The sequence below is a fragment of the Bos indicus x Bos taurus genome, chromosome 12, assembly GCF_003369695.1.
Source record: "Bos indicus x Bos taurus breed Angus x Brahman F1 hybrid chromosome 12, Bos_hybrid_MaternalHap_v2.0, whole genome shotgun sequence".
Classification (NCBI taxonomy): Eukaryota; Metazoa; Chordata; class Mammalia; order Artiodactyla; family Bovidae; genus Bos; species Bos indicus x Bos taurus.
In genome coordinates, this window is record NC_040087.1 from 21,397,063 (window position 1) to 21,424,963 (window position 27,901).

The 27,901-nt window shown below is 45.9% G+C and overlaps 1 protein-coding gene and 1 non-coding gene across 3 annotated transcripts; both read left to right on the forward strand.

Moving 5' to 3' along the window:
- The first annotated feature begins 14 nt into the window (after positions 1-14).
- THSD1 (thrombospondin type 1 domain containing 1) lies at positions 15-27,901 on the forward strand. 2 transcript variants are annotated; one of them, XM_027557339.1, is made up of 5 exons: positions 19-151; positions 3,196-3,334; positions 6,798-7,760; positions 20,830-20,988; positions 26,283-27,901. In XM_027557339.1, the coding sequence occupies exons 2-5, from the start codon at positions 3,277-3,279 to the stop codon at positions 27,650-27,652; spliced, it is 2,550 nt and encodes an 849-aa protein (XP_027413140.1). In that variant the 5' UTR covers positions 19-151; positions 3,196-3,276; the 3' UTR covers positions 27,653-27,901. The 2 variants fall into 2 exon arrangements, with proteins under 2 accessions (XP_027413141.1, XP_027413140.1); XM_027557340.1 differs by lacking the exon at positions 20,830-20,988 and having other exon boundaries at positions 15-151.
- LOC113902628 lies at positions 24,709-24,840 on the forward strand. The gene has a single exon (XR_003513889.1). It is a non-coding gene; the product is annotated as a U8 small nucleolar RNA (small nucleolar RNA).

Consider the following 27,901-nt stretch of genomic DNA (forward strand, 5'->3'; position numbering starts at 1 on the left):
CGCCGTCGGGGGCGGTCCCGGGCGGGGCTGCGGGAGCGGCGCGGCTGCCCCGGGCACAGTCCCGGGACGCGGGATGCTCCGCCAGCTACCTCGCCGCCCGTGAAGTCGCTCGCCCTCCGCCCGCCTCGCCGTCCCGCCGGCCATCCCAGAGGTAAGCGGGACCTTCCGGTAGCGACCTGGGGTGCGCCCTCGCCGCGGGGTTCCCGGAGGCTCCTGGCACCTTGCTGCCCAACTCCCCGCCGCCGGAACGCGCAGGTGGACGGTACTGCCCCCTCCATGCACCCAGTCCGCGACCCTGGCTCCCCGGGGCTGAGCCCCGGGGACGCGCGATAAAAAGTGTCGTCTCCGCCTCTCCGAGTCCCGACTTCAACCTGCACCTGGCGCAGGCGTGGCCGAGGAACCCAGGCTGACCGCAGATAGATGGGCGTTAAGTCCGGACAGTTTGGGACCCTTGAAAATCAGCGTCTGGGATATTCTGCGTTTCAGAACTGGCTTGCGTCTTTCCAGAAAGAAATCCTTTCTGGGATACAAGCAGTATGAGATACGTGCGGTTTTAGGAGGACTTTGGGCTGAGGACACCGGCCGCCTTAGATTTCCAAGCGTGACCTTGACTTGCGGGCCTGGGAAAAGCTGGGTGGACGCGGCGACCAGGCACCGCCGACTCGGACGAATACATAAATGCACCCTGCTGGAGTTTAGGGATTTCCTTTTAATAAATATCATTAGACGTACACACGAGCGTGTGCACGTTTGTCAGAAGGGATAGAATCACTTTTCCTTTTATTCTTTCCTAAGTCATTGGTCTCATGAACCTCAGCGTAATTCAGTGTCTTTTTCTGAGTTCTGAAGACGCCCTAGGGGGGCAGATAAGCGTTTATCTTAGCAGATTTCAGCAAAGTACTGGGATCGGAGTTCTGCGTCATGTCATTAGCCACTGAGAATATGCCCCTACCCTGTAGCTGCTATGTTTAGAATGTCTCTAAACATTTCTGTATGTGAATGCTCTACATAAGTTTTTTTTCTTTAAATCTGTATAAAGGATGCACACGTTCTTATTTTCTCAAAAAACGATTATCAAGCCAAACACTGTAAGTAGCCAGTCATGGTATTGGGAACACCTGTTGAAAGAAAATAAGCAAGGTTTAAAACAAATTAAAGAAGCTCGCTGTTTTCTTTAAAAAAAAAAAAAAAAAGTAATGCTTTTTTAAACCCATCATTCCATGATATTCTGGGGTGCTCTGTTAACATCTTCATATTAATGAAAAAATCGGGATTTATTTTCAAAAGCTTGAGAGTATTTTTTAAAAATCCATAGTATGCAAACCATATTATGTTTTATAAAATAAAACAGCCTGGTTTCAGATAGCCTGGATTATTTTATAATTCCATTTCCATATAGCTCTAAATATTGATTATCACTATCCCGTTTTACTGATCTTTTTCATAAGAAAGAAAATGTGTTATAATCAGAAAATCAGTTGTGGTTAAGAACTTCTTTGAAAATGTTTGTCATGGCATGGTGAAGTGAAGTGTTAGTTGCTCAGTTGCCGGCCGATTCTTTGGGACCCAGTGAACTAGCCCGCCAGGCTCCTCTGTCCATAGGATTTCCCAGGCAAGAAGACTGTAGTGGGTAGCCATTCCTTTCTCCAGGGGATCTTGCCAACCCAGGAATCAAACCCAGGTCTCTTGCATTGCCAGTGGATTCTTTACCATCTGAGCCACCAAGGAAGCCTGTTTGTCATGTGGAAACAAGCAATTTGGGAGGAGTCAGTTCCACTTTTGGGGGCCAGAGATTGCTTGTTTCTTCTTACCTGGGTTACTGAGTATCAGTGACTTAAAGGAAGCATTTTAATTGCCCTGTGTGCCCACGCTTGCCCCAGAGATGCGGTGATGCTCATCTGCTGTCTTTGGCCAGGTTTCCCAATTCATGTTAAAGGAAAGGATTGGGTCAAATCTATGCCTTATTCCAACAAAACTGAATTTTCTTTTTTGGTTGTTTTTGGAGAGGGCGAGAGCCCTAATTGTCTGCATAATTACACTTTATATCTCTGCTTCTTGAGGAAGTTCAGCATTTCCTTTTGCTCAACCAGCTCCTACAGAGAGAAAGATAATAGAGACAGACCTGTTTCCTTTCCACCAAATTTCTGATTATTTCAATCAGTCTTCTTAATTCCCTTAATTCCTGCCTTATCTGAAGGGATGTGACATACATATATTTTGAATATAATATGCTTTTTAAAAACTTACTAAAACTAGATTAACTGTGCACAATAGGGGGGAATGTAGACATTAAGAAAAATATCTATTTGGTAATGTTTAGTATCCAATAGTTTCCTAGACTCAAGTATGAAAAAAACTGGCTCTTAAATGCCCTGCATTTCATTCTGTTGTGTAATAGTGTGTTTATATCAAAGTGCCACTTCTCACAAATCATTCTGAACCACGGGCCATCAAGGTCTTCCCTGCCCTCCTAGGTGGTCTGGGAAGATTGCTGCCTGAAATCATACATCTCCTGATGCATGCCAGCCAGCAGCAACAAGTATTGGAAGGCTGCCAAAGATGATAGCTGTTTTGTCTTTAGAATGCCCTAACCAAGGGAAGTCAGGGCCACATGAAGTTCACATTTAATTGCAATAATCTGAGTACCTTTTTTTTTTAAGGCTTAATAATTTTGATATAGCTCCTAGGCATTAAGAAATGGAGCAATCCAGATAACACACCAATTGTGTAAGACAGACAATGTTAATATAAGTCCATTTGTGGAAGCAGGGAGGGTCTACACAACAGATGCAAAAATTTGGCAAAATGTTAGTCAGTTGGTTAGCCTTCTATGCCATGCATATAAATGTGCGAAGATATATTATCAAGGTTGGCTATGAGCTTCAATAAAATTAAGCAGAGAGCAACCAACTGTCCACGTAAGGGTCTGCTATAAAGGTAAAAGACATGGAGTTTTGCAGAGAAAGTCTTGCTGTGGGCAGACCTAAATGTTCTTAGCAGGTGAGCTATAATGAAAGGAAAGGAACGTGTATAATGACCGATCATTTCCCTGGGGGCAATAGTAATGTCCTTCCTGTTTTCTTCTCAGTATTAACTAGGAAGTCTGACTTCTTAGAATAGTCTTGTCATCTCAGGGTTACTATTTTATGAATCACATTGAACAGAGCCAGTATTTCTTTGCGGTTCTCCTTGCAGGTGTTTTTGAAAGAAGACTCCACAATTCGGATGTGAGAAAGGACATGAGGAGACCAAAGACCTGGGATTTTGCTGATCAGAATGAAACAAACGTTGAAAGACTTTTCAAATCTATTGCTGGTGGTGCTCTGTGACTATGGTAAGTGTTGAGTGTACTTATGCTGTGGGGCTCAGTGAAGAAACAGAAATGGGAGGTTTTTAAATGCATGAATGTTGATGCCTCTCTATGAAGGAGGCAGGGCAGGGACTCCAGTTCAGTGCCTTTTAAACCATGATTCTTGCAACCCTAGGTTCTCTTAAGGTTCTGCATTATTAAATCAAATTTCATTTAAAATATATTTTAAAGTTTTTTTTTTTTTTAAACTCACATTTCACAAGTTGGAGACAAACATGTTGCCCTCACTTTGATTTCCTAGTGTTTCGGTATTATACATTTGTGTGTGTACTGTTTTTTAGTTTTATTTTTGTTTATTGTTTTGTTTTCACTGTGTCTCAAAGCATGTGGGATCTTAGTTCCCCAACCACGGATTGAACCCACACCCCCTGCAGTGGAAACACTGAGTCTTAACTGCTTGACCGCCAGGGAGGTCCCTGGGATTCATTTCTTTTAAAGTCTTTTGTGCATACTCGTGTATGCTCAGTTGCTTCAGTTGTATCTGACTCTGTGCAACCCCATGGACTGTAGCCTACCAGACTCCTCTGTCCATGGGATTCTCCAGGCAAGAATTCTGGAGTGGGTTGCTATTTCCTTCTCCAGGGGATCTTCCCAACCCAGGGATCGAATTTGCGTCTCCTGCATTGCAGGTAGATTCTTTACCACTGAGCCACTGGGGAAAACATTGCTCTGCATCTAACAGCCTTATACAAAAAACTATAAAAGGGTACTTTGTTTCATAAAGATAAAGACATCAAAAATTTCTCTTTAAATAGTCTGCAAGGATGTTTGTTATTGTTGAGAACAGAATATTTTACCGGCACATAAAAAAGTTGATTGAGCAGAAAATAAAGCATAAAAGTTGAGTGCAAAGGCTGCTACTAAAAATGGAGGTATTTTCATATATGTGGGGTTTTATCCCCTTCTCCATTTGAAATTGATCAAAACAGACCATTACCAGTTAGATTTCTTTTGAAATCCATATGTTTATATTGAGACACCAGTTCCTTTAAAGGAATGGGAGAGAGGAAATGAATGAATGGAGAAAACTGAACTGTAGTAGTCAGTTTATGGTATGACCAATTGTAGTTTTCTAAATGAGAATATATTCTTGCCTGTAGAAACTAGAGTTCAAGTGTAAAGCAGCCAAGTTCCCTGTTCAGTACACACCTTCTTTCTGCTGCTGTTGAGATTCATCAGTTGTCTCTTTCCTGTCCATTTCCAAAGGGACATGTGTGTCTCTTTCATTGACTAGCTGCCCAGCAAATTAGAATCTGATCTGCCTCTGTGGTAACCGTATCCTTGACAATAGGTTTTCATTAATTAACTAAGTGTGGTGTGCTTCTCAGTCTAAAAATGCATCACAGAACCATTCTGCCCCATCGGATGCAAATGAATACAAGCTTTGTTCTCAGTCCTTACTCCTTCCTTGGGCTGCAGTGAGCACTGGAGGTCAGCTCTGAACCCGCACAGAAGCTGCATCAAAAGTGACCGCCTTCCTTAACCCTGAGTCACCTTCATCCAACAGGGAGTATTCCTCAATTTGTATGTTGATGAAAAAAAAAACTATTATGGTCTTTCAAGTGTCCAGATCTATCCGAGTTTTATACATTTTATTTCCCCTTATCTTAAATAAGAAATGAGTGAAGTGCTGAGGCGATCAAAACAAACCCACATGTGACAGTATTTCATGTGCTGATTCTAATAAAAATAACTTCATTTTTTAATATCCTTGAATAGTCTACTTTTTCTTTTTTTAAAAAAATTTTATTGGCGTATTGTTGATTTACAGTGTTGATTGTTTTCTGCTGTATAGCCAAGTGAATTTAATTTATTTTGTATTGATGTATAGTTGATTTACAATACTATGTCAGTCTCTGCTATAGATTGAATGTATTTAAGGACTACCAGCCCAGACAACACAGTGAGGTCCTTTGGGCATATATGACATATGTAATTATTGTTATTATATTAATATATTTTATTATCATGTATATATAAGAAGACTTACAAATTCCTACTTACACATGTTGTTTTTCAAACCAAAGGGCACTGCACTTTCTTAAATCTAGAATGCTTCTTACCCTAGCCACAGGCCAGTTGATTGTTGTATTGCCAAATTCCGTCTCTTTTGGTATGTATTTGGATAGGGTTCAAAATAGAAACAAGGATTCTTGTGTGTCTGTGTTCTTTCTGCTTTTTACTTCAGCTGCTCCAGTGGGTCTCTTTTTTAAAAAAAGATATGATTATCCTAAACTAAGTGATACTTTTGGGCTAGTAGTCATCTATCTTGTCTAGGCCTGTTACTATAATGTCATTAAAATCACCAAGGACATGCTTAGCTATTCCATGAATATTCACTCTGTCCCCTGGATTAATCCATGTAGGATAGAATGTCAACATTTCTTATTCATCTAAAAATTTCTGCCTTATACAAATGAAAGGCAGTTTCTTTATTGGTAAAAATACTCACACACTTGTCTTGAATGTCAGAAAGCAGTAACTTACAGGTACAGCTGATCATTGGACAACGTGGGGTTTAAGGAGTCTGATCCTCTGCACAGTGGAAAATCCTGATATAACTAATAGTTGGCCCTCCATAACTGCTGTTTGCATTTGCAGATTCAGCCAACCGCAGATCATCTAGTTACTATTTATTGTTGGAACAAATCTGGGCGTAAGTGGACCCTTGCAGTTCAAACCCGTGTTGTTCAAGCATCAACTGTATATTTAGAATCGTCCATGTTAAGTAATCTAGAGTACTTCATATTCTGCCATTTAAATCAGGCTTTCTTTCACTTCACCGTAAATTTGTGGATGTGTGTGTGTGTGTGTGCATGCACATGCTAAGTCACTTCAGTCATGTCCGACTCTTGGCAACCCTATGGACTGTAGCCCGCCAGGCTCCTCTGTCCATGTGATTCTCCAGTCAAGAGTGCTGGAGTGGGTAGCCATGCCCTCCTCCAGGGGATCTTCCTGACCCAGGAATCAAACCTGCACCTCCTGTGTCTCCAGCATTGCAGATGGATTCTTTACCACTGGGGAAGCCCTCACTGTAAACCTATTTCCTGCAAATACCTAAATACTACAGTATGACTAAAGTGAGCAAAGTGAAGTGTTGGATTTTTATCATGAGAATTGTCAACTGTTACTCTTGCCTTATTAGGTTTTCTTCACGGATAGATTCCATTGTTGACTGCTGAGAATTCAGAGTATCCATTCGTTATTTTGAATGAGAATCATGAAAGATGGAGATGAAGGACCTGAGCCATTTTAGAATGGAAGAGGCTCAGGGCTCAGCTCCCAGGGTTAGCACTCAACATCATTTTATGTCATCCTTTGCTCAGTTCAAACTTCTCCTGTGTCTAAAATGCTGTTTTCATCGATGTCATCAGTACTGCCGCTCAGATGTCCCTTTTTAAAACTCACTATGACCATTTCCTTTCAGTTCTTGGAGAGGCTGAGCATCTCGTGCTGGGGGAGCCGGGCCATGTAGCACTAAGCAACAGCACAGTGACGGTGGATTTCCATGGTGCCAACGGGACGCTGAGGAATGTCTCTGTCCTGCTGGTGGAGGCCAGCTCCAACCAGACTCTTACCACCAAATACCTCCTGACCAACCAGTCCCAGGGGACCCTCGAGTTTGAGTGCTTCTACTTCAAGGAGGCAGGCGACTACTGGTTCGTGATGACCCGGGAAGCGACAAACAGCAGCCTCCCGGTCCCCCCGAGGGAGAGGAGCGCCTTTCTCAAGGTGGAATGGCCCGTCTTCCACGTTGACCTGAGCAGGACGTCCATGGCGGCCGAAGGCACCTTCCAGGTGGGCCTTTTCACCAGTCAACCACTGTGCCCGTTCCCCGGGGACAAGCCCGACATCTTGTTGGAGGTCACCTTCACCAACAGCCTCCCGGAGGCGAGGGCGGGTCAGGCCCTGCCGCTGGAGATTAGGGCCAGCAAGAGGGTGGAGCTCGCTCAAGGCCAGTGGGTTGAGTTCGATTGCCCCCCTGTGGGGCCGGAAGCCTATGTCACGGTCACCGTGGTGCTGAAGCTGCTGGGCCGAGACTCCGTCATTATGTCCACAGGCCCCATTGACCTGGCCCAGAAATTTGGGTACAAACTGGTGATGGAGCCGGAGCTCACCTGCGAGGCCGGGGTGGAGGTCACGGTGCTGCCTCCACCTTGCATCTTCGTCCAAGGGGTGATCGCCGTCTTCAAGGAAGCCCCCAGACTCCCCGGGGAGAGGACCAATCGGCTGGCTGAAAACAGCCTGGCCTTGGGAGAGAGGAGAACAGTATTCAACTGCACTTTGTTTGACATGGGGAGGAATAAATACTGCTTTGACTTCGGCGTTTCAAGCCAAAGCCAGTTTTCTGCAAAGGAGAAGGAGTGCATGCTAATTCGGAGAAGTATAGGTTGGTATTGCGATTTTAAAACCGTTTTTTTCTTTTAATGAAATTGGTATCTTCATGCAATCAAAATTATTCTTTTGAAATTAGATGAACTTGATTTTCTATGAACTTCAGTACAGGTGCTCAGTCATGTCCGACTCTGCAACCCCATGAACCATAGCACTCCAGGCCTCTCTGTCCATCACCACCAATTCCCAGAGTCCACGCAAACCCATGTCCATTGTGTCAGTGATGGCATCCAACCATCTCATCCTCCGTCATCCCCTTCTCCTCCTGCCCTCAATCTTTCCTAGCATCATGGTCTTTTCAAATGAGTCAGCTCTTCACATCAGGTGGCCAAAGTATTGGAGTTTCAGCTTCAACATCAGTGCTTCCAATGAACACTCAGGACTGATCTCCTTTAGGATGGACTAGTTGGATCTCCTTGCAGTCCAAGGGACTTACAAGAGTCTTCTCCAACACCACAGTTCAAAAGCATCAATTCTTCTGCACTCAGCTTTCTTTATAGTCCAACTCTCACATCCATACATGACTACTGGAAAAACCATAGCCTTGACTAGACGGACCTTTGTTGGCAAAGTAATGTCTCTGCTTTTTAATATGCTATCTAGGTTGGTCATAACTTTCCTTCCAAGGAGTAAGTGTCTTCTAATTTCATGGCTGCAGTCACCATCTGCAGTGATTTTGGAGCCCAGAAAAATAAAGTCAGCCACTGTTTCCACTGTTTCCCCATCTATTTGCCGTGAAGTGATGGGACCGGATGCCATGATCTTCGTTTTCTGAATGCTGAGCTTTAAGCTAGCTCTTTCACTCTCCTCTTTCACTTTCATCAAGAGGCTCTTTAGTTCTTCTTCACTTTCTGCCATAAGGATGGTGTCATCTGCATATCTGAGGTTATTGATATTTCTCCCGGCAATCTTGATTCCAGCTTGTGCTTCTTCCAGTCCAGCGTTTCTCATGATGTACTCTGCATAGAAGTTAAATAAGCAGGGTGACAATATACAGGCTTGACGTGCTCCTTTTCTGATTTGGAACCAGTCTCTTGTTCCATGTCGAGGTCTAACTGTTGCTTCCTGACCTACATACAGGTTTCTCAAGATGCAGGTCAGGTGGTCTGGTATTCCCATCTCTATCAGAATTTTCCACAGTTTATTGTAATCCACACAGCCAAAGGCTTTGGCATAGTCAATAAAACAAAAATAGATGTTTTTCTGGAACTCTTGCTTTTTCGATGATCCAACGGATGTTGGCAATTTGATCTCTGGTTCCTCTGCCTTTTCTAAAACCAGCTTGAACATCTGGAAGTTCACGGTTCACGAGTATTGCTGAAGCCTGGCTTAGAGAATTTTGAGCATTACTTTACTAGTGTGTGAGATGAGTGCAATTGTGTGGTAGTTTGAGCATTCTTTGGCATTGCCTTTCTTTGGGGTTGGAATGAAAACTGACCTTTTCCAGTCCTGTGATCACTGCTGAGTTTTCCAAATTTGCTGACATACATATTGAGTGCAGTAGTTTCACGGCATCATCTTTTAAGATTTGAAATAAGTCAACTGGAATTCCATCACCTCCACTAGCTTTGTTCATAGTGATGCTTCCTAAGGCCCACTTGACTTCACATTCCAGGATGTCTGGCTCTAGGTGAGTGCAAGTGATCACACCTTCGTGATTATCTACGTCTTGAAGATCTTTTTTGTACAGTTCTTCTGTGTATTCTTGCCACCTCTTAATATCTTCTGCTTCTGTTAGGTCCATACCATTTCTGTCCTTTATTGCGCCCATCTTTTCATGAAATGTTCCCTTAGTATCTCTAATTTTCTTGAAGAGATCTCTAGTCTTTCCCATTCTGTTGTTTTCCTCTATTTCTTTGTATTGATCGCTGAGGAAGGCTTTCTTATCTCTCCATGCTGTTCTTTGGAACTCTGCATTCAAATGGGTATATCTTTCCTTTTCTCCTTTGCTTTTTGCTTCTTTTTTTTTTTTTTTGCTTTTTTTGCTTTTCTTCTCTATTTGTAAGGCCTCCTCAGACAGCCATTTTGCTTTTTTTCATTTCTTTTTCTTGGGGATGGTCTTGATCCCTGTCTCCTGTACAGTGTCACAAACCTCCGTCCATAGTTCATCAGGCACTTTATCTATCAGATCTAGTCCCTTAAATCTATTTCTCACTTCCACTGTATAGTCATAAGGGATTTAATTTAGGTCATACCTGAATGTTCTATCAACTGCCATCATTTTTATGGTTCACTCCTCGTAATGTTCCAAATGATGTTAACATCCTTATCTGAAAAATGAAAAATATTGGAAAGCATACCCAGCTCACTGCTAACTGCTGTAGGTCTCAGCTTCCCCATCAATAAAATGGGGATAATAAGAGTATCTGCCTCGGAGAGTTGTGAGAATTAAGGAAAATCAGTGTGTACATTTCTTAGCATGGTGCCTGGCATGTAGGAAGCACTGATAAACTTCAGCTATTACTACACTGTATTTTATTTTTTAGGTATGTTTGTCCTTTTATTTTATATTGGATAGCTGATTTACAATATTGTGTTAGGTTCAGGTGTACAGCAAAATAAATCAGCTATGTATGTATGTTTATCTCTATTCTTTTTCAGATTCTTTTCCCATACAGGTTATTAAAGAATACTGAGTTCCCTGTGCTATGCAGTAGGTTCTTATTGATCATCTTTTTTATATATAGTGTGTACATGTTAATCCCAACCTTCTAATTTATCCTCCTGCCACCTTTCCACTTTAGTAACCATAAGTTTGTTTTAAAAGTTGGTAGGTCTGTTTTCTGCTTTGTAAGTAAGTTTATTTGTATCATTTTTTTTAGATTCCACATATAAGTGAGATTATATGATGCTTGTCTTTCTCTGGATTTAGTTTGCTTAGGATGATAATTTCTAGGTCCGTCCATGTTGCTGCAAATGGCATTATGTCATTCTTTTTTTGCGGCTGAGTAGTATTCCATTGTATATATACTGTTGCTGTTGTTCAGTCACTAAGTCATGTCCAACTCTTTGTGACCCCATGGACTGCAGCACACCAGGGCTCTCTGTCTCTCACTTATTTCCCAGAGATTGCCCGAGTTCATGTCCGTTGAATTGGTGATGCTATCCAACCATCTCAACCTCTGCTGCCTTCTCCTTTTACCTTCAGTCATTCCCAGAATCAGGGTCTTTTCTAGTGAGTTGGCTCTTTGCATCAGGTGGCCAAAGTATCCGAGCTTCAACTTCAGCATCAGTCCTTCCAATGAGTATTCAGGGTTTATTTTCTTTAGAACTGGCTGGTTTACATGAGCACATCTTTTTATTCATCTCTCTGTTGATGGACATTTAGGTTGCTTTCATGTCTTGGCTGTTGTGAATAGTACTGCATGAACTTAGGGGTGCATATATCTTTTGAATTATAGTTTGCTCCAGATACATGCCCTGGGGTGTGATTGCTGGGTCACATGGTAGTTCTAGTTTTAGTTTTTTAAGGAATCTCCATACAGTTCTCCCTAGTGGTTGTACTAATTTATGTTTCCACCAACAGTGTAGGAGGATTTCCCTGCACCCTCTCCAGCATTTATTATTTGTAGATTTTTTGATGATAACCATTCTGACAGGTGTGAAGTGATAACCTCATTGAAGTTTAGGTATGCGTTTCTCTAATAATTAGTGATATTGAGCATCTTTTCATGTGTTTATTGGTTATCTCTATGTCTTCCTCGGAGAAATGTCTATTTTGATCTTCTGCCCACTTTTTTGATTGGGTTGTTTGTTTAATATTGAGCTACATGAGTGATTTGTATATTTTGGAGTCAGTTGCTTCATTTGCAAATATTTTCTCCCATTCTGTGGGTTGTTTTTCATTTTGTTTATGGTTTCCTTTGCTGTGAAAAAGCTTTTAAGCTTAATTGGGTCCCATTTGTTTATTTTTGTTTATATTTTCACTACACTAGGAGCTGGATCCAAAAAGATATTACTGAAATTTATATCAAAGAGTGTTCTGCCTGTATTTTCCTCTAAGCATTTTACAGTAGCCTGTCTTACATTTAGGTCTTTAATCCATTTTGAGTTTGTTTTTGTGTATGGTTTTAGAGAATGTTCTAGTTTCATCCTTTTGTATGTATTTAAATATTATGTTACTACATCATATGGCAAGTCAGGATTCACAGCTAAATCCCAAATTGTAGTGAGTAATGTGTTTCTTCTAGAAAGTGTCTTCAAGGTTGTCTCTTTGCTGTCATGAGTCCCTTGTTATAAGAATGATGCTTCTTTAGTGAGAGTTCACAGCCAGATTTCTAGAAACGTCTTCAGATTCTTAATTCTTTGCACAAAGAAGTAGGGTTATTATGGTTCCACCCAGGCCCCAGGCTCCTCTTTGCATTTCTTTCCCTTTTCCTGGGTGCAGGCCTGGTCTTGGCAAGAGGTTAATCCAGCAGAAATGTTCCTGATACATACACATTCCCTTATCTACTTTCCCACTAGGCCCTGTGCCCCCTGATGGCCCAGGCCTCTGAGGATCTTCGGTGCCCCACGTGTTTCTTGCTCCAGTTGTGCTTACTTCTCCTGAGGGATGCTTGTGACTCCGTCCCTACCACTGGCGCGTCCCTGCTTGTGGTTACCTCTCTAGCTTACGTTCTGCAGCCTGTTCCTTTGACAACTCCTCTACCAATACCCCAAACGCCCCTGCCTCGTTGTCCTGATGCCCCTGCCGCTGCCCTCTGCACCCAGGCGGAGCAGGGCCACTAGGGGTGCACGTGCCTCCTCTCCTGCTGGACCCAGCGTACCAGCCCCTCCTGCTCACGCCCCTGCTGTTCTGCTCTGCTCTGTTGGCCCTCCCCTGTCCTCACGCCCACCCCTGCCTCACACCCGGAGCTCACGCAGACACACAGAGCAGCTGGAAGCCATCAGGGGTGTGCCTTCTCACTCACCTACCGAGATCCCCATAAGCCTGCAGGCAGCCGTCCTGTCCTCTCCTTTGCTGTCCCCAGAGAAGCAGCGTCATTCCTCCAGTGCGAGGTCAGCCCTCCCCTGCCCTGGGGATCCCAGCCCCTCTGCTGTCTCCGGAACCTTCTGTTAATCATGATTACCCTCCTCTCCTCTGTCTCTAACTGTCCCTTCTTTACTGGCTCATCCGCATCCACTTTGAGATGTCCTTAGTCGTCTCATCTGAGAACAAAACAAACTTGCCCCTCGCCTCTGCATTCTCCCCAGAACACACCGTCTTTCTCTCGTCTTCCTTGTGTAGCCCTGGGTCTTGAAAAAGGCACCTGTACTTTGGGGTTTACTTCCTCACCCCCGTTCACTTTGCAGCCCACTCCTGTCTCTCACGCCTGCCCTGCAAATGCTCTCATTAAAGCAGCCAGTGAATGACTTCTAGGTTCCCAAACCTGGGATGCTTCTCGTCGGTGTCTTCGTTGACCTTGATTCTGTGACATCACACTCGCCTTGTTTGCCTCCTACCTCCCTGGCTTTCCTTCCTTTGCCAGCCTGTTCTACACCCATCGCATCCCTTAAGCCTTGGACTTCTGAGTCTTCTGTTTGGCCTTCTGCATCTTCTATTGGAACCTCTGCGTTTTTTCATTCTTCTCACAGTTGCTAGGTGATTGCTGTCCTGTTGCTGATGGCTCCAGGCTAGCGTCTCTCACCTGCATCCAAGAGCTGAACAGCTGTTGTCCCCAGATGTCTTCCAGGCCCCTCAAAAGCAGCGAGGAATTGGACTCATCAGCTTACCCCCCAACACTGCTCCTCAGTACGAGACTCCACCATTTCATTATTTGAACCCCAAACTCAGGAGCCTTCCTCTTCTTCACCTCCTATGAACTAATCACTAGGTCCTATGGATTTTGTCTCTTCAAAGAATCCCTGAATCTCTCCGTGTCTCTTCATTTCCACCGACACCCCTTGCTTTAAGCCTCCATCATCTCCCCGCTGGACTCTGTTTTTGGCTGTGCTGTGCGGCTTGTGGGATCTTAGTTCCCAGTGTGTGTGTGCTCAGGTGCTTCCATCCTGTCCAACCCTGTGACCCCATGGGCTGTAGCCCGCCAGGCTCCTCTGTCCATGGGATTCTCCAGGCAAGAATGCTGGAGTGGGTTGCCATGCCCTCCTCCAGGGGATTTTCCCCACCCCGGGATCGAACCCACATCTCATCTCCTGCACTGGGAGGCGGGTTCTTTACCACTAGCACCATCTGGGAAGCCCCCCACTTGGGCTCTTTTAATAGATCCCTAATTGTTTTTCCCTCGTCCCCTTCATTCTCTCAAGGCAGCCAGGGATTATTGAAAATTCAGGTCGACTGAGGGCTATTCTCTTGCTTAAAACTTGTCAGTCACCTCACTTAACACCTCGCCTATGAGGATGAGCATCCATGCTCCCTCCGTGGCCAGCTGCCCCCCACCCCCTACAGTCCCCATCCATGGGCTGGAGACTGGGTACCTCTCTGCCCACCTTCACTTGGTTACATTAACCCATCCCCCAAGTCTCCTCCTGGTTACTCTTCCTCGATCCCAGGCTCGGTAAACTCCCTGGTATAAACTGGCGCAGCATTCTTAGACCCTCCTTCATGGCATTTATCCCTCGGTCACTGCTTGTTCAGTCTTTATCCCACATTTCTACACCTCCCTGAACTCCAGATTACATAAGCTCATTTGGCGACAAAAGCCGACTTGTGCTGCCATGAAGCTATTTATGATCTTTGTTTGGCCCACTTCATATACCTGGCACATTAACAGGTGCTCAGTACATATTTAGTAAAGGGAAAGTTGTACTCTGATATGACAGGTCTCAGCTAGGTGTCAGTGGAAAAACAATTACATTAATTTAATCATTCAAGATGTGGTTGCCATTTCAAAAGAAGTTGCTAAGAGAGGAAAAAAAATTTTAATTGACTGAATTTAATGGAAGCAAGGGCTTCCCAGGTGGCCCTAGTGGTAAAGAACCTGCCTGCCATTGCAGGAAACATAAGAGACTCGGGTTCAATCCCTGGGTCAGGGGAGAAGGAAACGGCAACCCATTCCAGTATTCTTGCTTGGGAAATCCCACAGACAGAGGAGGCTGGGCTGCAGTCCATGGGGTTGCAAAGAGTTGGACACGACTGAGCGACTGAGCACACACACAATGGAAACAAACCATGGCCAGGCAGAGGAGTTCAGGCCACTTGATGAAAGACCTTGGGAGCAGGAGGTCTCCGTGTTGGTTCGTTCTCCCAGCTGTGGGGCTTCCCGCTGACTCCTCCACTGGTGTCTAAAGACTGAGTCCCTCCCAGCAGCAGAGGGAAGACCCTGGGGTCGGGGGTGGGCAGAACAGGGAGTAGAGCTCTGTGTCCAGGCTGAGGGTGCTCAGGGTTCCCTCTGGGGCTGCAGCCACTAGACACAATCAGGCATTAGGGCTGGAAGGAGAACCTTGAGGGGCTAAACGATCCTGGAAACCTCAGATTCTCTCTCTTGTGTGTGGCCACCCAGCAGGGCTTTGCTTGGCTGGTCGATGAAATTTATGCTAGTGACGGAAACTCGGTGCCTTTGTGTTTCTAGTATAAAAGTTAATGAATAAATCAAGTTCTTTTCCCTTTCCTTTTAAATTGCTGGCTCTGACAAGTAAAGACTGTCCTTGTTGCCAAATGGCATCATTCAGGAACCCTCCCCGCCCCTCACTGAACCCACCGTGAGCTGTGACTCACTGATGCACAATGAATTTCCCATTAGTTCCTTTTGAAAAGGGAAAATGTGTTTGATATGTTTGTCTGTTTTTCCAAATATGTCTTAGGACCTTAAACATGTACATACTAATTTACAGGAACAGGATAATGTCAAAAATGATTATTTGCGATCTTCATTTATCCTACTTAGTGTGAACGTTTATGAGTTTCTCTGTAGAAATGTTATATGTGTGGTTATGAGATGCTGTGAGAGGAGTGTTAGTAATATCAGGCACAGGTGCTGCAGTAATATGCAAAAATCTAAATTGAGAAATTCTGAATTCTGTGCTCATCTGCCCCAATGGTGTCAGATAAGGGATAATGGATCCTGTTTCTCAAGGCAAATATATATGTAATACATATATTTAGGGCTAAATTGAGAATTACTGATAGAGGGTATAAATTCAGAGTCACACAGTGTTTTTGACAAGTAAAAATTGTAAATATTCAGCACATAGTTTTCTTGATAATTTAAGTCTGTTGCCTATCTTCTTCTTTCTCTGATTGGTTAGTTGGTCTTATTTTTCATTCCCAGGGTGACTGGACAAGAGCTTTTGTCAAGAACAGGAGTACTGTCCTCCTGTTATTGTTGTTTATTTGCAGGTGCTTAATTACTGTTTCATCTTTAATTCTTTGCCAGAATCTTTTTAAACTACTCATCCAGTTAGTTTACCTAAAACTGGAAAATATGATTTAATATAAGCAGGCCCTTAGATGCTTAAATACTCTGCAGTTCTCTGACAATGAAGGAACCAGTAAACCCTTCCACTTGGCGGAACTCCTGCTCTTCCTTTGGGATTTTTTAAGAATAGCTGACATGCCCTATTTGACCATTTGGCATAATCACATTTATACAGTGATTACTTGGCACCAAGAGCTGTTTTGGGTGCTTTATGAATATTAGCCCATTTAATCCTTACAATAATTGTATGAGTTAGGTTTATTTTATTGTCAACTGTATAGGTAAAGAAAGGGAGGCATAGAAAGGTTAGGTTGATGGCTTAAAAACTGCTGGTGATTAGACTGGCTTGAGCACTTTCTTTTTGGCTGTGCTGGGTCTTCATTGCTACGTGCAGACTTTCTCTAGTTGTGGCACGTAGGGGCTGCTCTCTAGTTGCAGTGCACAGGCTTCTCACTGCAGCGGCTTCCCTCTTGCGGAGCACAGGCTCTAGGGTGCAGCCTCAGTAATTGTGTGACACAGGCTTAGTTGCCCTGTGGCATGTGGAATCTTCCTGGACCAAGGATCGAACCCATGACCCCTGTATTGGCAGGTAGATTCTTAACCACTGGACCACCAGGGCAGTCCAGCATTTGCTATATTACCGATATTACATGCTGCCTACCATACAGTCATCTATCAATCTGGATATTAAGTAATAGGAAACTCTTTGAAAAAAAGTTCCAGTATTTTCCTCCTCACTTCATTGGTTCATCTTGTGCTGCCCTCCCCCTCTTGAAGACATCTTACCCACTTGGGAACCCACTGGCCCAGGTATGAGCATGCGTGGTCTCATGTGAATGAGCCTGTGTCAGGCTCAGAAAATCTGAACTGCTGACCCAAGAGTCTTTTCTCCCACGGCTGCTCTTAGCTACTCACTAAAGTCTCTTGAATTTTCTTATAAGCATGTTTTGTTTCGTTACATTAGACTCGACAAAATGTCTTGCAAATGTGAAGATTTCCTACTCTTCAAATATGCTTGAAGTGGAAACAAATCTCCCTTTTCCTATTCTGAACACATTTTGCTCATTCAGATTTAATATCCTATAGAGTGGCCTGTAAAGCATTTATCCTGGCCAAACAGGTTTGCTATGTAGTATGATGTACGGACATCTAAACAGGACAAAACAAACAGCCTGTCATTCATGAAGGAAGACTATTTAGAAAATTGGTCATCTTACTCTTCATTTCTACCACGTTTATTATAGCTATCCAGTCAGTCCCCATTTTGCTAAGTATTTTCTTCAGTGTTAACAGAAATCTTTAGGGAACAGATAGAGTTATTTAAGGCATTAAAAATTTTGCCTGATTAAATTTGTTTATTGCTTTGAGTGATTTCTCTTATTTTCTGTTCGATTAATTTGGTTTAGAAGTTTAAGAACTAAAACTTAGTTTAAATGTTTATTTTTTTCTAATGGCTAATGATCCTACCGGTCATGATTTTACTTTCAAAGGAAAAAAGCACATTTCATAATGAGATTTTTGACATTAAGATTCATGCTTTTACCAGAACTTTGATTTTTTTTTTCTGGTTCCTACTAATGGAATTTTTGTTTTTGGTTTGACATATGACTATATATTTAAATAATATCTATGTAATATAAAGGGTTGGCTTCCCTGGTGGCTTAATGGTAAAGAATCTGCCTGCCAGTACAAGAGATTTGGGTTTGATTCCTGGTTTGGGAAGATACCCTGGAGAAGGGAATGGCAACCTACTCCAGTGTCCTTGACTGGAAATCCCGTGGACAGAGGATCCTGGCAGGCTACAAGTCCATAGCGTCCCAAAAGAGTCGGAGGGGACTTAGAGATTAAAAATGAAAACAGCGCATATAAAGTAGAAGAGTTAAGAAAGAATAACAAAAGGATTCTTGGCTTTTGTAGTCTACCTTTTGTAGTCTTAAATACAAGCACAAGAGAAGGATAAACTATACATTGACTTAATTTGCCATTTAGAGGTCACAATAGTGGAATTCCCAGATTTTTCAGAAATAAATCACAGTACTTTAGCTCAGAGAGACTTACTAGGAGCTTCCCAAAGCTTTATAAGCACTGGAAGCTTAGTGTCTGAACAGCTCTGAAGCTCGAGGACAAAGCTGGCTTGTTGTTCAGCCATTTGAGGAGCTGCAGTGTGAATCTGGGAGACACAGAACCAATATTGTGTTCAGTTGGAACTCTGGATGGAACATAATTACCACACCTCACTTGACATTGGTCCAGGATACTGGTTTGTAATGCTCCCACTCTTGTGAAAATCCAAGACTTTTAATTGCCGTAAAGAACTCATATTCCATGACTCATCCAAGGATTGCACCACTTGGCTCTCCTGAGAATGTATCTGCCCTGCATGTTCTCCTTATGTTTTTGTAGTGCTTTGTAGACCCTTGACTGCATGATGAGTTTTTGTCTGTAATGATGAAGAGAGACTTTTATGCACAGGATGTTTTGGTGCCTAGTGTGGGCATGACCTGATAGATCTTGGGATTGGATGGGTGTTGATAGAGAAGGGACGTAGGATAATTATTTATAGGGGGTTATTCAATTATTCTATCTGGCAGTGATTACATATATGCTTGGGGAAGAAGGTTGCATTTGCCAATCAATAATGACTGCATTGGATGTGTTCTGTATGTATTTTGAAGCTCTGAAGTTAGTGCATGCGTGCTCAATCACTCAGATATCTTGACTTTTTGCAAGCCCTCTGGTGTTCGGTGTATCCCTATTTAGGGTTGTTAGGTCTCCTTGCTGAATTGACCCTTTTATCATTATGTAAACATCTCTCTTCGTCCCTGGTAATACTCCTTGTTCTGCAGTCTAGGCTTCCCTGGTGGCTCAGAGGGTAAAAAGCATCTGCCTCCAATGCGGAACACCCAGGTTTGATCCCTGGGTTGGGAAGAGCCCCTGGAGAAGGAAATGGCATCCCACTCCGGTACTCTTGCCTGGAAAATCCCATGGACGGAGAAGCCTGGTAGGCTACAGTCCATGGGGTTGCAAAGAGTTGGACACGACTGAGCAACTTCACTTTCTTTCTAATACTCCTTGTTCTGCAGTCTACTTTGTCTGATATTAATGTAGCCACTGAGTTTTCTTTTCATTAATGTTTATGAAGTATAACTTCTATCCTCTTACTTTGAACCTGTTTCTGTATTTATACTTCAAGTGTGTTTCTTTTAAACAGCATATAGTTGTGTCATTTTTTTTTTGGCCACGCTGGGCAGCATGCAGGTGTCTTAGTTCTCTGATCAGGGATTGAACTCGTGCCCCCTGCAGTGAAAGCGTGGAATCTTAACCACTGGACCACCAGGAAGTCCCTGGGTTATGCTTTTTTATCCAACCTCACAGTCTTTGTCTTTTAGTTGGTCTTTAGATTATTTGTGTTTAATGTTATCACCACGTGGGGTCTTTGTGATGATGCCGCCCCTCACCAGTGGTAGATGCTCCGTATTAGTCTCGGCCCTGGGTCTCCTCTCTAAGGGTGAAGCTTTCTCTTCTTCTTCCATTCCTTGGCAGCACTAGGTCTCAGCTGGTGCTCTTAGAGTGACGGGGTTTCCCGGCCTGTCCCTACTGGTTGGGGCTCTTGATGACAGATGGAGAGGAGGATCTGGATGAGGTCTGTCTGTGTCTTTCCCACAAGCTGCTCCTCCCCTCCTTGGCCTCCACCTCAGGGAGGCTCTCTCAGGTCTTGAACCTACCCTCAGACCTCCTTGTGAACGTCTGATGAGCTCGGTGGCAAAGAGCCTGCCAGTGGGTATAAATCTCCCGTGGGTAGTGTGGCTCCCAGGGGTTCCGTATTAGCCTTCACCAGGCCTCTGATAGTTTGTTACTTTTTTTTTTTTAATTTAATTAATTAATTTACGGCCCTGCTGGGTCTTCGTTGCTGCGTGTGGACCTTCTCCAATGGCGGTAAGCTCTGCTTGGGCTTCTCACTGTAGTGGTTTCTCTTGTGGAGCACGGGTTCTCGGGCGTGCGGGCTTCAGTAGTTACAGCACGTGGGCTCAGTAGTCGTGGCTCACAGGCCTAGTGTGGGATCTTCCCAGACCAGGGATCAAACCCATGTACCCTGCATTGGCAGGTGGATTCTTCACCACTGAGCCAACTGGGAAGCCCCTTCATTACATTTTTAGATGACTTCTTTTCACCAGCTTGTGTGAGGCCTGGCGTCTGCCCCAGGAAATAATGTTTGCATCCTGACTTTCCTTGGAGGAGTCTGTCTTTACTTGTAATTCAGGCCATTTGGTTGTCCTGTGACCTTTGCTGTCTGATGGGTTCTAGAATGGTTGCTATTTTATAAATTATACAGGCTTCCTTGGTGACTCAGATGGTAAAGAATCCGCCTGCAATGCAGGAGAACTTGGGTTTGATCTCTGGGTCGGGAAGATCCTCTGGAGAAGGGAATGGCCACCCACTCCAGTGTTCTTGCCTGGAGGATCCCAGGGACAGAGGAGCCTGGTGGGCACATGGGGTCGCACAGAGTCAGACACAAGTGAGCTACTCACATTGTCACTTTCCTTTTCGTAAGGGTAGCAGCAGTATTCCAGCTTTGCCCATCTTTAGGAATGTTCCACGTTACTGACTTTTCGTGGCCTGAGATTTGAGTTTTGCCGCTTCCTTTGGGTGTGCTGACATTCTGATTCTCCAAGTGAGTTAGTATTAAAAGCCTGGCCGGTGTCCTTGCAGAAACTTGGGGGCTGTGGCAGCCGTGGAGTCAGTGTAGCGCCTCGTGCGGGGACGGTGTCAGAGAGCGTCGCCGCGTGTGCCTGACCTCCTCCCCCTCCCGACCTGGCTGCCCCGGAATGTCCTCGGAGACCTCCCCGTGTTCCCTGGAGGACTGTGCTGGTAGGTATCCATCCTCCCGCCCGAGCCTCTCCTGGAGGGGCTGCTGCACTCAGGCCTGCCTGGCAGTCGCCAGTCTGAGTTCAGGAGTGGACTTAACTGCATTGTTGCTGCTGCTGACTGTACGGACTCTGTGCCCCTCAGTGTGTCTACACTGGGGCTGGCTTGCCAGCAAGATGACCGGGGACTTAACACTGTCAAAAATGGGAACATGACAAGGACATTGGTCTAAATGAAAGGTTCAGACATACAAAATCATTTTTAAAAATGCAAAAAATGGGAGGGATGATCATTTCTTTCCAAGATTTCTTGCTGTTTCTCTCTCCTTTAACTTCTCTCCATCAAAACTGTGGGGAAACATTAAAAAATTGTTTTTCTCCTCCTCATCTCCAAGAAGTCCCAGGGAACCATATAGATCAATTGTCCAAAATGGGGCAAGACGCCCTGCCTTATCCCCTGAAGGGCCCTATATTTATTCTTTACTCCCCTGCCCAGGAAGAGAAGGTGGGGCATTTCACGTTACCATCACCTGGAGACTAGCCCGTCCTTCATCCTCCTGAGCATCTCGAAGGCCCACACCAGCAGGTGCTCAGTGAGGACTTGATGTAGATGGTCTGTGGTGGGGTGCTCAGGTCACTCAGCTGGGTTTGCCGCAGCTTATGGAGCTGAATCCCATTCATTTCCCACAGGTTACAGTAAAAGGGAATCTTTGCTCTTTGCACACACTATCCCCCATCTGAGACACAGCCAGCTCTCCATTTAGTTGACCAGCCTTTGCTCTGGTCCTGACCCTTAGGTGAGGCCCCTCTCCAGTCCTGACTTCTTCCATTCTCCAACTCCAGGTTGAAAACCATCCCCCGGTTCCTGTCCCTTTGGGACCTGGAGGAGTTCGATGTTTTCTGTGTTTGATCTCAGAGCACCTTGTTGAGCAAACCACCAGCATCTGGCAGTACCTTGACCAGTGTCCCCACCTGTGACCTTCCAAAATCCTGCTGTCTGGTCTTTGCAGCCCGTGCTGTAGGCCTTGTTCCCTTTATTCCAGCATCCTAAGGCCATTCTCTCTTCTGTGATTTTCCTATTACAGCTTCAGACACAGGCTCTCCTCCCAGGCCCCAGCTTTCCCCTCCTCTTTCATCAGCTCTGGGCCCCACCCCAAATCTGTTTCTCCAGTTGTGTTTCATACTGTCTTCTAAGGCTTTCTTCTGCATCTATCCTTTGCTTTATAAGTCCCCTTACTCTCCATAGCTCCTTCCTTGTGTGTAACTTCTTGCTTTTCATTCTGGGAGGGCATGCTGTGTTAAGCTATTCCATCTAGAGTTCCATGATACTCAAATGAAGTAAAAATCAACTGCCCCTGACTTCTACTGCACCTTTAGCAATGACAGCAATATCAACCATTTACTACATGTCTCACTCAAAACTCATAAAAATTCTACAAGACAAGGATTCTTATGCTGGGCTCAGATTTTGAGAGCTTGGTGCTGCCAGGCATTTTTTTAAAGTGCCTTGCATGTATAAAGTCGGTCCATCGTTATCTCCATATACCGGTATGAACTTTGTAGCAGAGAAAGGATAAGCCACCTGCCCAAGACCATAGAGCTAGAAAGCAAGGGACTAGATCTGGCCTCACCCTAAGCTCCCTAACTTGAATACTTTGCGTCTATATATTACAGGTCAGTCTAGCTTTCTAAAAGCATCCTGGAATTAGCAGTCCGTTTTTGCGGCTGTGGTATTATTTCATGTTTTGGCATCTTAATCTCTTTAATCCTGGGTGGGAACTAGAAATTTGTGCATTATAAATTAGCAAAAAGGGTAAGTGTTACAGACACCCCTGCTTCTACTGTCAGTGGTCCTCAGATAAATGCTCATGTGGATAAAAATGATCATTTCTCCCAAGTGTTTCTGTTTGCGGTTTAGGCTGTTTTCCACTCCTTCAAAGTGTAAAGACCTGTTTGCAGGCTGCTTAGCATCAGGAAGCTCTCCTTCACTTCAGGGAAAGACGAGATGAGGCAGAGATGGGTGAGGTCAGCACCTCTGGGGCTTTTCTCCAGCTGTGGTTTTAAAGGATTCCAACCAGAGTCCAAGGTGACAGCTAAGAGGTCTGTCATGTACGTTTGCCACTGACGGGGCAGCCGATCATGTCTGCAGACGAAGACCTGATCATCCAGGAAACACGTCTTTCATCATGCAACTGTTTTCACTTGTTTGAAAGTCTAGAGTTCTGTTTGGTTTTGAAAGGATGTTTTTATGCCAAGGTCTAAGTGAGGTTCTACATTAATTTGGCCCTTCTTGTTCGCCGCAGCAGTGGGTGGATCCAGTTGCCATGTACCCACATTCCATCAGATGGGATGTTGAACATTTTGTTACTACCTTTAAAATAATGAATCAATTACTGAATATAACATTGATTGAGTACCAGCTCTGTGCCAGTTATTGACTGGAGTTGGAAATATATAGGTAAGCCATGTCTCTCTGTCTGGAAGGGGCGTATGATATAGTAACTTAGCAGACACGGGTGTGCTAAGCAGGTGTAGCGTCCAGTACAATAGAAGATATCCACAGCTTGCTATGGATACTTGGCGACAATCCAGGCTAGGAACACCTCTGTTCATGGAAGAAGTGATACGGGAGCTGAAGTTTGAAAGCTGAATAAGTGTCACCTGGTGAACTAGGTGAGAAGGGGAGTTTTAGCAAAGGGAGCAATGATGAAAGCTCGGCAAATGATGGGCACCTTAAGAAACCCAGAGAACTGACAACAGTTTGATGTGGCTGGAGGACAGTGTCAGGAAGGAGGGATAAAAATGAGGCTGGACAGGGGGATTCCCTGGCAGTCCAGTGGTTAGGACTCAGTGCTTTCACTGCCAAGGGCCTGGGTTCAATCCCTGGTCAGGGAACTAAGATGTTGTAAGCCGCATAGTGTTGCAAAACACACACACACACACACACATACACACTGAGGCTGGACAAGCCAGATCCTGAGGGCCCTTGAAAGATTGGACCTGTGCTGTAGAGGGCTCTTTCTGCTGCAGTGTGGAGTAGAAATCAGAAGGGGCAGGAATGGCTGCAGGGAGGCCTGTTAAAAGAGTTTGTCAGTGACCCAAGGCAGTGGGATGCAGAGGAGAGGATTTACCAAGTCTGGATGTGGCAAGCGTGGAGAGGGGAGCATCCCGATGAAACTTAGGATTCTGTTGCTGCCAACTGCATGGATGGGTCCCAGCTCTGGGATGGTGAGGGAGACTGGACCTGGGTACCGCTGACTGATGACTGCCTGGAAGTGGGGAGATGACAAGAGTTGAGGAGAGGTAGCGGGGTGTCTGGGTGGATGGACATGGGCATCAGAAGAGTAGAACTTGTACACGGAGGTGAAAGAGTTGGTTGAGATGTCAGCCAGGGATGAGGAGGCTGAGGGACACGCCCTGCTGCTGGCTCTGCTAACAAAGCTCCCACCCAAGAGTGGGTGGAGGAGGCTGTGCCCTGCGGGAGGGCCCATCCTCAGGTCAGACAAGGAGACAAACAGTGTTTTGTGGAAAGTTTCTGGATGGTGAGGTCTTTGGCTATAGGTGTCTCATAGGGTGCAGTGGAAAGGGGAGGGGAGCATTGGGGATGGGTCCAGGAGATGACTCACGGAGCTGGGGGTAAGACTGGGGAAGAGAGACACCGGACAAAACCAGCACAGCGTTGTGGTGAAGCAATTACCCTCCAATTAAAAATAAATTTAAAAAATCATCTGGTAGGCTAATCCTTACCTGTTCCCCCTTTTGGAGGGCAGAATAGAATGTGGTGATTGGAGCTCGCATGATTCATGATTAATGGCTCTGCATGATCACGACTTGCAAGACCCTGATTGCTCCTGATACATACATTAACTCAGTCCAGTTCAGTTCAGTCGCTCAGTCGTATCCGACTCTTTGCGACCCCATGAATCACAGCACGCCACATTAATTAGTTTAAAAAAAAAGAGGGAACAGGTGACTGGAAGGGCTTAAATGATGGACAGTGGCCTAAGAGTTGAAAGAGAGGTCCTGCCGGGTGGAACTGGGTGGTCTCAGGTTCCTGGGTACTTTAGCGGCAGTACAGGCTGAGGTCCCAAGTGGCGTCTGAGTCTTGGTGAAACATTCTGATGACCGTGGGACACACCAGACTGAGAGACCAGGGAAGAAGGAGGAAAATCAGCACCACATGGAAGGGAGGGAGGAGATAAGAGAGCTAAGAAAGCAGAAGTGGGAAAACAGAGGCTCCAGTACCTAGGAAAGGCAGTTCCCGGACACGGGAGAGAAAAATTGAGTTGTAATATATTGCCAAAAGACCTATTTTCACCTACTAATTTCTCTTGAGATGTGCACATGTAGCTGCAACCTGCCTAAATTACTTTGCACTTCAAGTGTTACTGAAAATTTTCCAACATTCATCTCAAAGGTACATTTAACTGTCGATATCCCATGTTCACCTCTCTCTAGTGCTCAGTTGCGGAGAAGGCGATGGCACCCCACTCCAGTACTCTTGCCTGGAAAATCCCATGGACGGAGGAGCCTGGTAGGCTGCAGTCCATGGGGTCGCAAAGAGTCAGACACGACTGAGCGACTTCACTTTCACTTTTTACTTTCATGCATTGGAGAAGGAAATGGCAACCCACTCCAGTGGTCTTGCCTGGAGAATCCCAGGGATGGGGGAGCCTAGTGGGCTGCCATCTATGGGGTTGCACAGAGTCGGACACAACTGAAGCAACTTAACAGCCGCAGCCGCAGCCCAGTGCTCAGTTGTGTCCAACTCTCTGCAACCCTTTGGACTATAGCCCACCAGGCTCCTCTGTCCAAGGAGTTTTTCAGGCAAGAATACTGGAGTGGGTTGCCGTTTCCTCCTCCAGGGGATCTTCCTCACTTAGGGATTGAACCCACATCTCCTAAGTCTCTTGCACTGCACACAGATTCTTTACCACTGAGCCATCGGGGAAGCCCTTATTTACCTTACCTTAAGTGAAAAACCTTGATTTTTTTACCTTGAAACGCTCCTCCTGAGGCTTCTATGTAGAAATTTGGGTTCAAGTGTCAGCAGACACTGAATGTGCCCAGGAGTCACCCTGATGTGGCCCATCTGGTCACCGCACTTCTTTCTACCAGTCTCTCTTTTTCCGTTTGACTTAAGTTGTCTGTAGAAATATGCACGACCAGAAGTCCTAGTCCTTGTTTATTTCACTTTAACTGCTAGATAATTAGAGCAAGCCACCCAGAGACCTTAGACCCATGCAGAGAGAACCATACCAGAGGATGCATTTGTTCTTTTTTTTTTTTTTTTGGTAGCTTTCCAACCATCCAGCCCATCTCCTCTCCAGCCCCAGGCTCCCGTGAAGTCCAACAACGTCGTGACGGTCACTGGCATATCCCTGTGCCTGTTCATCATCGTGGCCACCGTGCTCATCACGCTCTGGCGGAAGCTGGGCCGCGCCCCCAAGTGCAGCACGCCCGCCCGCCACAACTCGCTGCACGGGCCGGGCTGCCGGAAGAACTCCGACGAGGAGAACATCTGTGAGCTGAGCGAGCCGCGCGGCAGCTTCTCGGATGCGGGTGATGGGCCGGCGGGGAGCCCCGGGGACCCAGGCATCCCGCTGACCTACCGGCGGAGCGTGCCAGCACCCCCCGATGACGAGGCCTCGGGGAGCGAGAGCTTCCAGGCCAACGCCCAGAAGATCATCCCACCCCTGTTCAGCTACCGCCTGGCCCAGCAGCAGCTGAAGGAGATGAAGAAGAAAGGCCTGACGGAGACCACCAAGGTGTACCACGTGTCCCAGAGCCCCCTGACGGACACGGCCATCGATGCCGCCGCCACCGCCGCAGCAGCAGCAACAGCATCCCCCGGAGGGTCCGAGAGCCCCGAGGAAGCTGCGGCTGGCAAGTTTCGGATCAAATCCCCGTTCCTGGAGCACCCCCCCACCGTGGGTGCTGGAGACAGGCCCCCCTCCCGGCTGGACCATCCATTCTCGGCGGCCAGCTGCGCCGTCAGCCCCAGCCAGACCCTCCTCCGCAAGTCGCAGGTGAGGAGCCACTCCCGGGGATCCCACTTCCGCAGGACGGCGAGCTTCCATGAGGCCAGGCAGGCCCGGCCGTTCCGGGAGAGGAGCCTGTCCACACTGACCCCTCGGCCGACCCCCGCCCATGGCCCCAGGGCCCGGACCTGGGACCAGGCCGGAGAACGAGGCCGGCCTCCGAGTCGAGGCACTGCCCTGTTCCCGGAGAAACGGGACCATGGCCCAGGGGCAGCGGGGGCCAGTGGTCCCTTAAGCCCTCTCCCCAAACCCCACTCCCTGGGACCGCCCCCAAGAAAACCGGACCTGGGGGATCGCCAGGCCGGATTCGTGGGGGCAGGTGAGAGACCGGAGCCTCCCCGGGCTCGGAGGGGGCCGTCCCCCAGTCACAGGAGTGTCTCAAGGAAGCAGCCTTCCCCGCCGGCGCCCAAAGATGGTTACCAGAGGGTCAGCCCTCTGAGTCCTTCTCAGGGCAGAAAAGACAAGTGTCAGAGCTTCCCCGCCCACCCGGAGTTCGCCTTCTACGACAATACGTCCTTCGGCCTCACCGAGGCAGAGCAGCGGATGCTGGATCTCCCGGGATACTTTGGGTCAAATGAAGAGGATGAAACCACAAGTACGCTGAGTGTGGAGAAGCTGGTTATCTAGCCTGACATCACCCCGGAGACTTCCCACAGCGGGGTCCTGGGCCCAGATCCAGGGATCGGCTGCTTACAGTGTTCTGTGGACTCTTCAGTACAGCAGGGCAGGATGTGGGCGAGGTGGTAACTCACAAGTGTGCACGTGTGTTTCAGTTCATAAGAAGTTATTTATCTCAAACGTTTCCCCTTCCTTAGCCTGTTTATGTCAGCTTATCACTACTAACTATGATAATAAAATTTAAACAAGAGCAAAACA